General features: G+C 42.0%; 1 protein-coding gene across 1 annotated transcript in view; it reads right to left on the minus strand.

The window, feature by feature from the left end:
* The window catches only part of rtn4ip1 (reticulon 4 interacting protein 1), a 52,425-nt gene that overhangs the window by 24,790 nt on the left and 14,490 nt on the right, over nucleotides 1-13,145 (minus strand). The window contains exons 3-6 of the mRNA XM_043687051.1: nucleotides 10,717-10,785; nucleotides 6,784-6,908; nucleotides 6,010-6,058; nucleotides 1,566-1,702 (exon numbers count right to left, since the gene is read on the minus strand). Of these exons, the coding sequence (XP_043542986.1) occupies nucleotides 1,566-1,702; nucleotides 6,010-6,058; nucleotides 6,784-6,908; nucleotides 10,717-10,785 (380 nt within the window). The remainder of the gene's footprint in view (nucleotides 1-1,565; nucleotides 1,703-6,009; nucleotides 6,059-6,783; nucleotides 6,909-10,716; nucleotides 10,786-13,145) is intronic.

Consider the following 13,145-nt stretch of genomic DNA (forward strand, 5'->3'; position numbering starts at 1 on the left):
GGCAAGATGTGGGGGGGGGGGGGCAAGATGTGGGGAAAAAACTGCATGAAGTCCTTTCACTTCCAGGATCCATCGGAATCAGTTGTGAAGAGAAGTCATAGTGGACTCAAAACATTATTTCTGTTTTCCTCTCCACGGATGCTATCAGTCCTAAGTTTTTCCAGAATTTTACATTTTTATGCAAATTCTTTTTTGCATTGACTTGGGCCTATCTCACCCTGGATCCTAGATATATAGCAGAAAACTCCCCCAAACACTTGAATCCTCACACAAAGATGCTATCCAAAGCCTACAGTTTTATGTATAAAGAATCACAGTACTAATTTCAAAAGCACCACAGCACCTCAGATAGCACAAGAACATAAAGGCTATTTATATCAAAGCTTCTCTCTCTTGTTTCCTAACTCTCTCCAGACCATTGCTCAACTGTATCTGGAACAACTCTCAACTCAGCAGGTCTACTGCCAGACTTCATTTAAGATATGAATCAAATTTTGTATGAAAAAAACCTCTATATTAAATCTGTGTTCTATCACTGACTGCTTGGCAATGGCTCTAAAAAGACAATTTGAAAAGTGAAGGATTACATTGTGATTTATTATTCTGCCAGCAGACAAAACCAGATCTACAAATAATTTTCACAGAAGCTGATGTGTAGACAGATTCATGTCGCCATTATATATTCTTTAGTGGTGAAGTGATGCAAACTTTCAGGTAGTCAGTTTAGTTTGTTCAATCCCAGTGGACTGGGTCAGTCAGTGCTCCAGGACCATGCGTGCATTGGGGCAAACACATTCTCCAAATGAAACTAAATGCACTTTCAGTGATTTCCTTCCCTCCAATCCCCTCCTGAAAAAAAATTAATCATGCATCCCAATTGGCAGGGTGAAAGCTGCTGTAAAATATGCCAGTGATGACAAGACACAGAAGAACCCTCCTCTCGATGACCAGAATTCACACTGACAGCTTCCTGCCACACTCAGAGAAAACAGATGTGGGGATGAGGTGGGGCACCAGGTCTCAACACTGTTTCAGATGTGTCTCTCAATGCAAAAATCAACCTGACTTTGACAGGTGGACTGCCGCAGGCTCCGAGAGGATGAGAAATAGCAATGTCACCAGTTCAAAGAGAGGTTTTTATTTTGTTTAATGTGCCTTGAATGAACAAGGTACAAAAGGCGTAACTGAGCTAAATGAAATTTGTAATGCAGCATTGCTAACATGGGCACTGCACAAAGAAGGTGATGTCACACTCCTCAACCCAACGACATTTCCCATTCAGGACGACGTTTTCTCTCTCAAAAGAGGGCAATGATGCGGCAACATTATTCAAGCCACTCATTTCAACCTCTACACCCACTTTCTGCAACTGCATTCCACAATGACGAATGACTTGATCACGTCAGGGTCAGATTTGGGAGTGAGGTCAACAGTACTAATTAATACAGGTCTTTTAACAACAAATTCAGGATGTGCATTCAATTCTCCAACTCCCACTGCTGCTGAGTAAGATTCAGAGTGGGAAATAGTTTACCACAAACTCATTTACAACAGAAAAAACTTACATTTTCAGATCCTTGAGCTCTTTCTCCAAACTGGGAGTTTTGTAATTGATGGTGTGATCTGCACCCAAATCTTTTAAAAATGAGAAAGCATTCTCGGAACAGGTGGTGGTCACATGGGCTCCCCAGGATTTTAAAAGCTGTGGCAGAAAATTCAAGAGATCAGCTCTTAAAAAATATGACTTAATACATAAACTAGAGTTGAAGATGCAAATTGGTTCATATTCGTTCTGATTGGATATTACAAGTTGCACATTAACAACCTTGGGTCATTGAATTATTTGAATTCAATCTGATTTGGTTTACTGTGGTCACATGTACCTAAGTACAGTGCAAACCTATGTTTGTAAGCAGTACAGGTAGTTCATAGTAAGCAAGGACGTGCGTCTGCTCCAGGGATGGGAGCAGTTGGGGAGCTTCAGGTGAGGGGGGATGCTATTTGTTGAACATCATTACTTCACTCGATGGTTATTCAAAAACAAGTCATTTGTGAACTTCCTTTCAGCAGAGCTCACTGTAAGCATGGAACTAAGCCATGCAGCTCAGGGTGACTCAAAGCCCAGTCTTCTGGGTAGGTACATTTTGTGGCCTTGGCCTAAAAATGTCAAGGGGTCCTGCAGAAACTGCTGGCCAACGGGAATCAAATCAATCAGCTGCTGTCAGGAGCTCCCTCAGATCAAAATTCCTGCCTACAAACACAGGGCTCACATGCAAAGATCGATGACTTGGGAAAACTTGGGGGTCCATTTAGTGACTGGAGGTCCATTTGACCACATCCTAGCATGAATGGGCAACTTCAGGGAGAACAAAAAAAACCTTTCACATTCCTTGGATGTCCCAAAGCACTTCATGGTAAACAAGCAGGAAGCTGGAAGAACGCAGTAAGTCAGGCTGCATCAGGAGGTGGAGAAATCAACATTGCGGGCGTAACCCTTCTTCAACCCCAAAGCACTTCATTGCTCATTCATTCATTGTGAAGTGTAACCACTGTTGTAATGTAGGCAAATATGGCAGTCATCTTGCATACAGCAAGATCCCAGAAATAACAATGTGGTACATTGTCAGGTATGCCACAATTGGCATTGCTATTCGAGGGACAGGTCGGGTCACAGAGAACTCCCTAACTCCCCTGATTTGTGCTGTGGAGTGTTTTATGTCAAACTAATTCAGCTGGACACAGCATTTGATTAATGAAAGGTTGTAGCTCATCAATACAGCATCCCCTCAGTGTGAACCTAGAGTAATGCTGACACTGAATGAACTAAGGCCAACATGAGATAGAAAGCAGATACGTTTCTAGTTAGTTAAAATAACCATAGTATTAGTACAGCACCAAAAGTCACCAGTCAGACTTAAATGGTTTATTTTTTCTGAAATTGTATGAAGACATTCTGTGGATAGAAAGTGTTTTTGGTGAACATGTGAATTGATTCATGAAGCAATAATTAACTGGTCTGCAACACAGGTACTTCTATTAGATTAACTATAATTGAGCCATTTGAAATTGCTTTCCTGCATGCCCAAGGCCTTTGCAGTGGACAGAGTGCAAAACAAAGATTAAATAGAATTTTCTACTGAACTACTGCTCATTTTTGGAAATATTAAGTTTAGGTTTAATTGTCCAGCAAAATGTTAAACAGTTGACATTATTGGGATTGGGGGAGGAAGGTTTGGGGGAACAGGTGGTGGATGTCTCTACATTTTAGTTGATCAGACGTCTTGTGGAAACATGGTTGGGACCTGAGTTCTTGTCCATCAAATACCCTTTGGAAGAAGGAGCCTCTTTTGATTGTTGTATGCATCAAGGATCGACTGTCTGAAAGAATATTCAACAGGCGTATTCAAAAGGAATTGAATAAGTACTTGAAATGGAAGAATTTAGGGTCTTGGAGGAAAAGCAGTGGGAGTTGGACTAATTCGATAATTCTACCAAAAAACAGGCACCAACATGAAAAGCTAAAAGGTCTCCATCGATGTATAATATTCAATAACTCCAAAGTTTTACTGTGTTCATTTTAATTCAACTGAAATTGTAAAATTCTGATCGTGTGTGTGCTGTTTAGCTTTTGCAAAATTTTCTGTACTAAGTATGTATGCTCAGGTTGGGATAGATGCCAACATGTCATATTTACATAGCACTGTTAATAATGTAAAATATTCCCAGGTGCATTCAGTAACAAACATGGATTCCACACAACAAAGGTATTATAAACAATGGCCAAAAGAATTAACTAAGTCCAATTTATGGAGTGTTTTCAAACGTGGGGGGGTGGGGGGCATGGGGGTGGAAGTTGTAGAGAGAGGATTGCAGATCTTTGGGCCTGTTTAGCGGAACACCCTGTCAATGATGATGAATGGACAGAGGTGGCAATGGACAAGAAACATTTGTCCATATGACCCCTTAACGCACCTCTCTTTTGGTAGTTTTTTTCACTCAATTTGTAAAATAGTTTTATTAATGGAGAAACAAAATAATGCTTTCTAGGTCCCCTAAATAAAATAGCTGCCAACTGACTTTTATAAGTGGGTAGGGGGCTGTCAGAATTAATTCTATTTACTGGGAAAAAGAAACTAGAGCAAAACAAAAAGTGAACTGGCATGAAAACAAGGATGCAAGGTTCCTCAGAAATTACCTTCATTAATTAAATGCAACGTTGAAGTACACACAACACTTTTTCTTTGGAACAATTAGGCAGGTAATTTTCTCATAAACCAATTTACACGTGGACTGGTTAACATTCTGCAGCTTAATGTCAGTGATTGGGAAACAGCCATGGATTTGGACTAAAGTAAAGATGAAACAGTTGCACCCTCAGGTGGCTACGGTGATTGTAGATTCAAGATGCAAGAGTGGGAGGAAACAAAGTGACTTTAGATCTGATCTGGAGGCCAAACAGATTTACTCAACAAAACAGTATCAGAACATTTCTGAAAAAAGAAATATTTTGATGAAGTTTTCCATCAGTCAATGTTCACATAACACTTTTTTAAAGCAAAACTAGCATTTATATTGTATTGGAGAAGTATGCTGATTCATTAGCAAGTGGATTCTGATTGGTAGAGGCATTGCCTTGGGAAATTCACCAGTTGGATGATGAATTGACAGTTAACTGCCAAACTTCATTTAAAGTTTAAACCAGACAGTTCGATTCTGATTGGTCAGAGCATTGCCCTAAGTCATGAACCAGAGAATGGTTGTCACCAGTTTCAGTGAGTTGAAACAGCTGCAGTGTGTGTACATTTTTTTTGGCCCACAAAGAACAGGGCTTTGAGTATTAATTAATGTAGCATTCTGCACACGCAAGTTTGTCACATTGAGCTCGACTGACTCCTAAATTGGTTACCAACCTAAATATTCACTTTTGCTGCTGAAAAGTCTCCAGTATACCTCAGATTACTCTGGAAAGCATTATCTCAAAGGTTTAAGTAACAAGTGAATTCGACATTTCACAATGCAACTGCACAGCAGCAACACGAGTGGCATTCACCAGTAACAAGCTGCTGCTGTCAAGCCAAAAAGACATTCGATCTATTACAAAAATGAGTCATGTAATATGTAAATTTCAGTGCCTGTGTGATTCAAAATATTTGGGGCAAATGTATCAACAGCATATTCTTTTGGTAATTCATAACACACAAGGAATTGACCATAGCCCACCAGCCTGTGTTTATAAAACCATGACAGTGTCCAATGTTAGATAGGATTCAGTGGTTGGACAATATTTGTTAAATCATCCAGAGTTTGCAAAGAATTCATGCTGACCAATTTATGATTACCAGGCAGATTCACAGTGTGGCACACTTATGTGTACTGGAAACTAATATATTAACACATTCTTTGCAGACAGAATGGTTTATACACACCACATTTCAACTCAACAAGATAGACAACAGCCTTCCTCTGGCTCATTTATTAGGATAATTCCTTTGCCAATCTGACTTGTTTAAAATTTAAAGAATATTGTCCTTCATTGCTAGAGGGATGATGTTTAAAAACAGTGAGGATATGGTCAGCTGCATAGGGTGCGAGTGGGGCCACATGTGGAGTACTGTATACAGTTTTGGTCTCCTTACTTGAGAAAGTACTATGAACTGGCATCAGAGAGGTTCACTAGCTTGATTCCAGAGTTGAGGGGGTTGGCTTATGAGGAGAGATTGGGTAGACTGGGACAAGACTCATTGGAATTTCAAACAACTCAAATAATGAAATGAATAGCTAAGCTTGAAGCAGGGAGGTTGTTTCCTGTGGCAGGTGAAACTATACCTAGGGAGCATAGCCTCAAAATAAAGCAGAGCAGATTGACGACTGAATTGAGAGACCTCTTACTTAGCAGGTTTTTAAAAAAATGTATTTACTTCATAGCAAGTGTTTAAAGTTACAGAGTGCTGAATTAGAATGTGGCAAAGCACATTATATCAATCAAGAACAAACACACATTTCTTTTACCTGAATAGCAAAGGTCCCAATTCCTCCAGATCCCCCGAGGATCAGAACCCTATAATCGAGAAGTGAGCAAGGTCCAGCATTATGGCAGCCATTAACCTACACTTCCAATATACTAGGCATGAGAATATCTAACCAAAACGCTAACCATAAAGAAAACAGTTACTGAGTTCAGAGAATGTCAGCAATTATTTTGAAGAAGTGGATTCATTTATTGAATGTTTGCACTCTAGAAAAAAAATACAGAAGTGAGTAATGCAGTGGGATTCATGGGATAAATCTTTCAAAGGACCAGTCCAATTGGCCAGCCTCTGTGCTGTGAGATTTGAAGTGAATGACACGACAATGGTGCAAGACTCTCCCACCAGTCCAGGCTCCCTTTGCAATCCGCCCACCAACAATTCAATGAGAGGTAGACTTTCGAAAGCTGACTACCTGGATAGAGTCTGGCCCTTGGGTGGATAGGGCAGGGCAAATTAGGAGAAAGGAAACAGCAAAAGTAAAATAAATACCCAAGTCCCAAATTCTAAAACTTCCAATATTCCACAGTGACCTTAATACATTCAAAGCAAAGCTAAATAAATACGAGCGATTGAGAGGGAGAGAGGGTTATGTTGATGGGGTGCAATGAGGAGACTCATGTGAAGTAGACATGCTACAGTGTGGGATCTCAAGGTCTGATCTTGTGCTGGCATTGTGGTTCCTGTTTCATTATGGGAACTGCAATCATTACGAAAGGTACCAGTTAACGCATTCAATGAATAACAACTACATCACCTTTTCCCTTTGCAGTTGTTGTCTCTCAGTCCTCCATTGTTCACCAATGCTGACCATGTTGTCAGAGCTACGTAAGGTAAAGCTGCAGCTTGGCTGTGACTGAGTGTTTTAGGCTTGTGGGCTATCTGGTATGAAACAAAACCACTGGTCAGGACCACAAGCTGAAGTTAAATGATTTGTTTTATCTTTCCCTCCGTGTCTGAGATGAAACAAACCTCTCTTCTGCTGGATTGCCCCTGTAAACAACATTATCATCCACAGACAGATAGTGCCAATGGTTCAGTGAGTAAATATCAAACCCAAGGACAGAAGATTCCATTTTCGACACCTGATCTGTACTGAAATAGTTGAAGTAAAAGTGGGGATACGAACATCAACCTGTGCCACTATTCTATTAGATCATAGAGGCGGGAATGATAGTGTCATTTAAGACATATCTAGACAGATACATGTTTGGGCAGGGAGCGAAGGGATACGGACCCTTAGAAAATAGGTGACAGATTTCAATAGAGAATCTGGATCGGCGCAAGCTTGGAGGGCCGAAGGGCCTGTTCTTGTGCTGTAATTTTCTTTGTTCTTAATCTGAGGGAGGAAGATATCATTTAGAGAATGGAGTTCAATATAAAAGGAAATCATCAATTTAATTCCATGGTCCAATCCACCTCTTGTATATTCTACTATAACACCAACACGGTCATAATCATCAATACAATAAAGCTCTATTCAGGTGAAATATAAAAATGTTATCGTGAATAAATGCAGCTCATACTTGTACATTTACTAAAATATAACAGTAGACTCGAAAGAGTGGCTTTAATCAAATGATGGATTGACATAAAATTTCTATCAACATATCTAGAACATAAATTTGTGACAGATTAATTTATAAGAAGGAAAACTAAATAAAAATGCATTTGTTTAAAGGTTATCTTACTAACCTACATTGTCAGAATGATAAAAATTCTAGCTTAGAAAACATTATTCTGAAATGATTATTTCCCGTATATTTAACATTTGCACTGTCATTTCATTAGAGGGCACTGTTTCCTAGTTTCACAAAACCACAAACAAAGGCTGCATATGCAGTTTGAGGAAGAATAGTGCTGCTACCTATCTCGGATTACTACTTAGTAACCAGCATTCCCTCTGTGTTTTTCTCTCTGGCTGACAACTATCAACATTGACTGTTTATTCAACTTAAATCAGGTGATTTCCAATAAGTGTTTTCTGTCAAAAAAACTTATCCAATTATTTTCTCAGTGCTCCAAAGGAACCAATTTTCACAATCTTTTAGAATGACTCCTAGAAAAGTAACAATAATTGAAGCGTTTTCACACCATCCCTATTATTTCTAGTCGTAGACAGCTCTGCTAATAAATTATCTGGATAACACAGTTTCTCCAGAATTTCCAACTGAATTTCTTAATAAATAGATGGTCCTTGCTCTTGAACTCCACCACAACTAGACATATCCCTCTATCTCTCACTGTAAATGCTAAAATGCACAGCCTTTTGCCTGGACATGCAAGTGGAGCACCAGGGCACAACTGAGATATCTCAGAAGAAAGGAAGCATTTGATGGTCAATAAAACAACATTTAGTATTTGGTCTATTTTCCAGATTAGCAAGGACCATCCCAGGTCAGTGGCAGACATCAGCAGTAGGAACAGGGGTGAGCAATTTAGCACCTTCAGCCTGCTCCTCCTCCATTCCTTTAGCTCAGGGCGGAGCTGTACCATTACTCCATTTACAAATGCGTCTCTGCTGGATATCTCTGGGTATTCTTCCTGACAAAAATCCATTGATCACAGCCCTAAAAGCAATAGTTGATACAGCATCCACAGCCTTAAAGGAGTGAGAAATTCAGATCCCCTTTATCATGCCTCCTTTCCGATTCCCTTCCGAAGTGGCTCAGCATGCATTTTAAGATTACGTCCCTTCATTCTGAAATCCCTCATCAAAGGAAACATTTTCATAGATACTATCATGGGATTCTAAATGCCTCGATTAGATCTTCGCTCAGCCTTCTGTAGTTAATGGAACACAGGGTAAGCTTATCCAATTTTTTTCAAGCAATGGGATTGTTCTGATGAATCTGCATCAACCCCTCGCAGACCCCAATTGCTCCACCTCCAAGGCTAAAACATACTCCTCACAAAATGGTAGAATCCTTATGATATGGAAGCAGGTCATATGGTCCATACCGACCCTTTGAAGAACACCACACCCAGACACCACCTCCATCCCTGTAATCCTACATTTCCCATGGCTAATCCATCTAACCTGCATATCTTTGGACCGTGGGAGGAGCACCCAGAGGAAACCCATGCAGAAATTGGGAGAATGTGCAAACTCCACACAGTCACCTGAGGATGGAATTGAACCCAGGTCCTTGACGCTGTGAGACAACAGTGCTAACCACTGAGCCACCAAAACTGAACACACTACTCAAGATAAAGTTCCATGCAACTAATATATCAATTCTTCCTGAATGCATTCCACCCTCTTAAGGTAAGGGCTAATGTCCACTTAGGATTTACTCCCAACTCTATCAGCAGGAGACCTTTAGACAATGAGTATGATCTTTCCTCCTTGGGCCCAAAGAGGACGATTTCACATAGTGGAGAAAGTGAGGACTGCAGATGCTGGAGATCAGAGTCGAGAGTGTGGTGCTAGAAAAGCACAGCAGGTCAGGCTGTTCATCAAGAATCAGGCTTATGGGCCATGGAGAGATAAATGGGAGGGGGGTGGGGTTGGGGGAAAGGGAGCTGAGAATGTGATAGGTAGATGAAGGTGAGGGAGAAGGTGATAGGTCGGAGAGGAGGGTAGACAGAAAAGGTGATGACAGGTCAGGAGGGCAGTGCCAATTTAGAGGTTTGGCCATGGGATAATGTAGGGGGAGGGAAATGAGTAAACTGTTGAAATCCACATTGATCTTGTATGTTGCAGGAATATGTAGCATTCTTCCTCCAGGTGTCAGGTGGTAAGAGTTTGGTGATGGAAGAGGCCCAGGACCTGCGTATTCTTGGCAGAATGGGAGGGGGAGTTGAAGTGTTCACAGTATCAAGTCCCAAGCCTCCAATTCAGCATAGCGCTCCTGACCTGTCCATCACCTTTCCCATCTACCTGCTCCACCCTCCTCTCCGACCTATCATCTTCTCCCCCACCTTCATCTACCTATCACATTCTCAGCTCCCTTTCCCCCAATCCCACCCTCTCCCATCTATCGCTCGGCACACCCCACCTCGGCCCACAAGCCTCATTCCTGACGAAGGGCTCATGCCCGAAACATTAATTCTCCGGCTCCTTGGATGCTGCCTGACCTGCTGAGCTTTTCCAGCACCACACTCTCAACTCTAACTTCACACTGTGCTGAGCAGACACTAGATGGTTTTAGTTGAAGTGGTGTTTGAAGCAAAAGACTGAACTAACAGTAGTTTTTCTTACAGCTCTCGCTGGAGACAGGCAGCATGCTCTCTTTACATGACATGGATTTTTGATTTCATTCTGCTGTCACAGTAAACATGCGTGCCCTACACATGCCACCTTAATACCACATCAATAGCCCAAATAAATTAGTCAATTCATTTTTGACAAACAGAATTGTTTTGATTGGGAATGGTCATGGTGAGTTAGTGCAGCAGTATACTGTACACAGTGGAAACCGAGCTGTGATAGGGAAAGCAACTCCAGTCTCGACAACTAATGAAAAGACACAGAAGGGGAGAAGGATCAATTTGGGGAAATCTCCAACTTTAAAATCTTCGAGGCCAGTTCTCCTATCTATCTTCGGTGTCTCCTAGATTACATCCAGAACAAAACATCAAGGCAGTGAAACTGTTTGGAAAGAAGATGCGTCATCCCCATTATTTGCCAGGAGAAAAGGACAAGGAGTTATAATAATTAGCCGTGAAACGTTCTTTCTTATCGTACCTCATTTGCACTTGCCACAACAAATTCTGCCAACGTTCCCTGTTTCCAGGGTGGCAGCGCCGCCCAAACCTGCAAAGAAAACAAAGGAAGCGGTTCAGATGTTCAGCAAGTGTCACGCTCACCTAAAGAGTAGGAATAAACTGGTCATTTTCTGATTGACAGCCAGTGACTCCTGGGGTACCACAGACTACTGGTGCTTGGACCCCAGCTACTCATAATAAACATTAATGATCTGGATGAGGGAACTAAATATAATATCTCCAAGTTTGCAAATGCTGCAAAGCTGGGTAGAAGGGTGAACCATGAGGAGGAGACAGAGAAACTTCACTGTGATTTGGGCAAGCTGAGCGAATAGGTAAATACATGGCAAATGAACGATAATGTGTATAAATGTGAGGCTATCTACTTTGGTAGCCAAAAACTGGAAAGCACGTTATTATATGAATGGCTATATTTTGGGAAAGGGATGATGCAATGAGACCTGGGTGCCTTTGTACACCAGTCGCTGAAAGCAAGCATGCATATGCAGCAGGCAGTGAAAAGGCAAATGGTAGGGTGGCCTTCATAGAGAGAGGATTCAAGTATAGGAGCAGGGAAGTCTTGTACAGGGTCTTGCTGAGATCACACCTTGAGTATTGTGTGCAGTTTTGGTCTCTTTACCTGAGGATGGATGTTCTGCTATGAAGGCAGTGCAACAAAGGTTTGCCAGATTGATTCCTGGGATGAGAGAACTGACATATGAAAAGGAACCGGATTGGTTAGGATTATGTTCACTGGGGCTTAGAAGAATGAGAGACAATCTCATAGAAACATATAAAATTCTAACAGGATTATACAGGGTGAACACAGGAGGATGTTCCAGTGACTGGGATGTCTAAAATTAGGGGTCACAGGTTTAGGACATGCAATTGGCCCTTTAAAACTGAGATGAGGAGACATTTCTTCACTCAGAGAGTGGTGAGCCTGTGGAATTCTCTGGCACAGAAAATGGTTTAGGCCAAAACATTGACCATTAACAAGGAGTTAGATACAGTTCTTCGGACTAAAGGGATCAAAAGGAATGGGGAGGTGAATGAGGAGCAGTGGGGTCCCTCAATCTGCATTAATCTGTGTAAGCTGAAGGCAGTAACTACTGACTGCCATCTTTCGCTCACTTCTGAAACACTCTCCTGTCCTTCAGCTCCCTCCAATTCCAGAAACCACCCACTATCCCGAACAACACTCATATTAGGGTCTGGATAATCCTAATGGAAAGACCACCAGCAGCCAATCAGCTGCCTCATTGATGTCTGATCCAGTCAGCTCTCTGATAATGGCAGGCTGCAGATAGGGCTTCTGTGGCACAATGGTTACATTCCCACCCCTGGGCCAGAAAGTCCAGGTTTGATTCCAACCTCTCCAGACATACAACTGATTAAAGTAACTAGGCCCTAGCAGTCTCTACTGAAATCAACTGCAGTGAGGAGCACAGGGCTGTCCTGAGGCTATATAAATGCAAAAGTAAAACAAAGAACTGCAAATGCTGACAATCTGAAACAAAAACAGAAACTGTTGGCGAAACTCAGCATTACTGGCAGCATCTGTGGGGAGAAAGCGAGTTAACATTGCATATCTGTTGAGTTCTGTTATAGAGTCACTGGACTCAAAACGTTAACACTGCTTTCTTCCCACAGAGGCTCCAAAGGAGCCTTCCACATCCATCAAAGTTTCACCTGCACTTCCACATATCATTTATTCTATCCGTTGCTCCCTATACAGTCTCCTTTACATTGGGGAAACAGGACACCTACTTGCCGAGCGCTTCAGAGAATATCTCTGGGACACCCGCACCAACCAACTCCACCACCCCATGGCCAAACAGTTCAACTTCCTCTCCCGCTCCACCAAGGACATGCAGGTCCTGGGCCTCCACCATCACCACTCCCTAACCACGTAATGCCTGGAGGAAGAACGCCTCATTTTCCACCTCGGGACTTTCCAACTCCATGGTTTCAATGTGGATTTCAGTAGTTTCCTACTTTCTCCTCCCCCCACCTTATCCCAGATCCAACTTTCCAACATGGCATCACCCTCATGAACGTCCTACCTGTCCATCTTCCTTCCCACCTATCCGTTCCACCCTCCTCTCTGACCTATCACCACTACCTGCGTCTACCTATCCCCCAGCTCCACACCCCTACCATTTATCTCTCCACCCCCTCAGCTCACAGCCTCATTCCTGATGAAGGGCTTTTGCCCAAAATGTCGAGTCTCCTGCTCCTCCGATGCTGCCTGACCTGCCGTGCTTTTCCATCACATCTCTTTCTTCCCACAGATACTGCCAGAGTTTCGCCAGCAGTTTCAGTTTTTATTATAGATAAATACAAGTTTTTTGATTAGATTAGATTAGATTACAGTGTGGAAACAGGCCCTTCGGCCCAACAAGTCCA

Source organism: Chiloscyllium plagiosum, chromosome 3 (assembly GCF_004010195.1).
Source record: "Chiloscyllium plagiosum isolate BGI_BamShark_2017 chromosome 3, ASM401019v2, whole genome shotgun sequence".
In the NCBI taxonomy this organism is placed as follows: Eukaryota; Metazoa; Chordata; class Chondrichthyes; order Orectolobiformes; family Hemiscylliidae; genus Chiloscyllium; species Chiloscyllium plagiosum.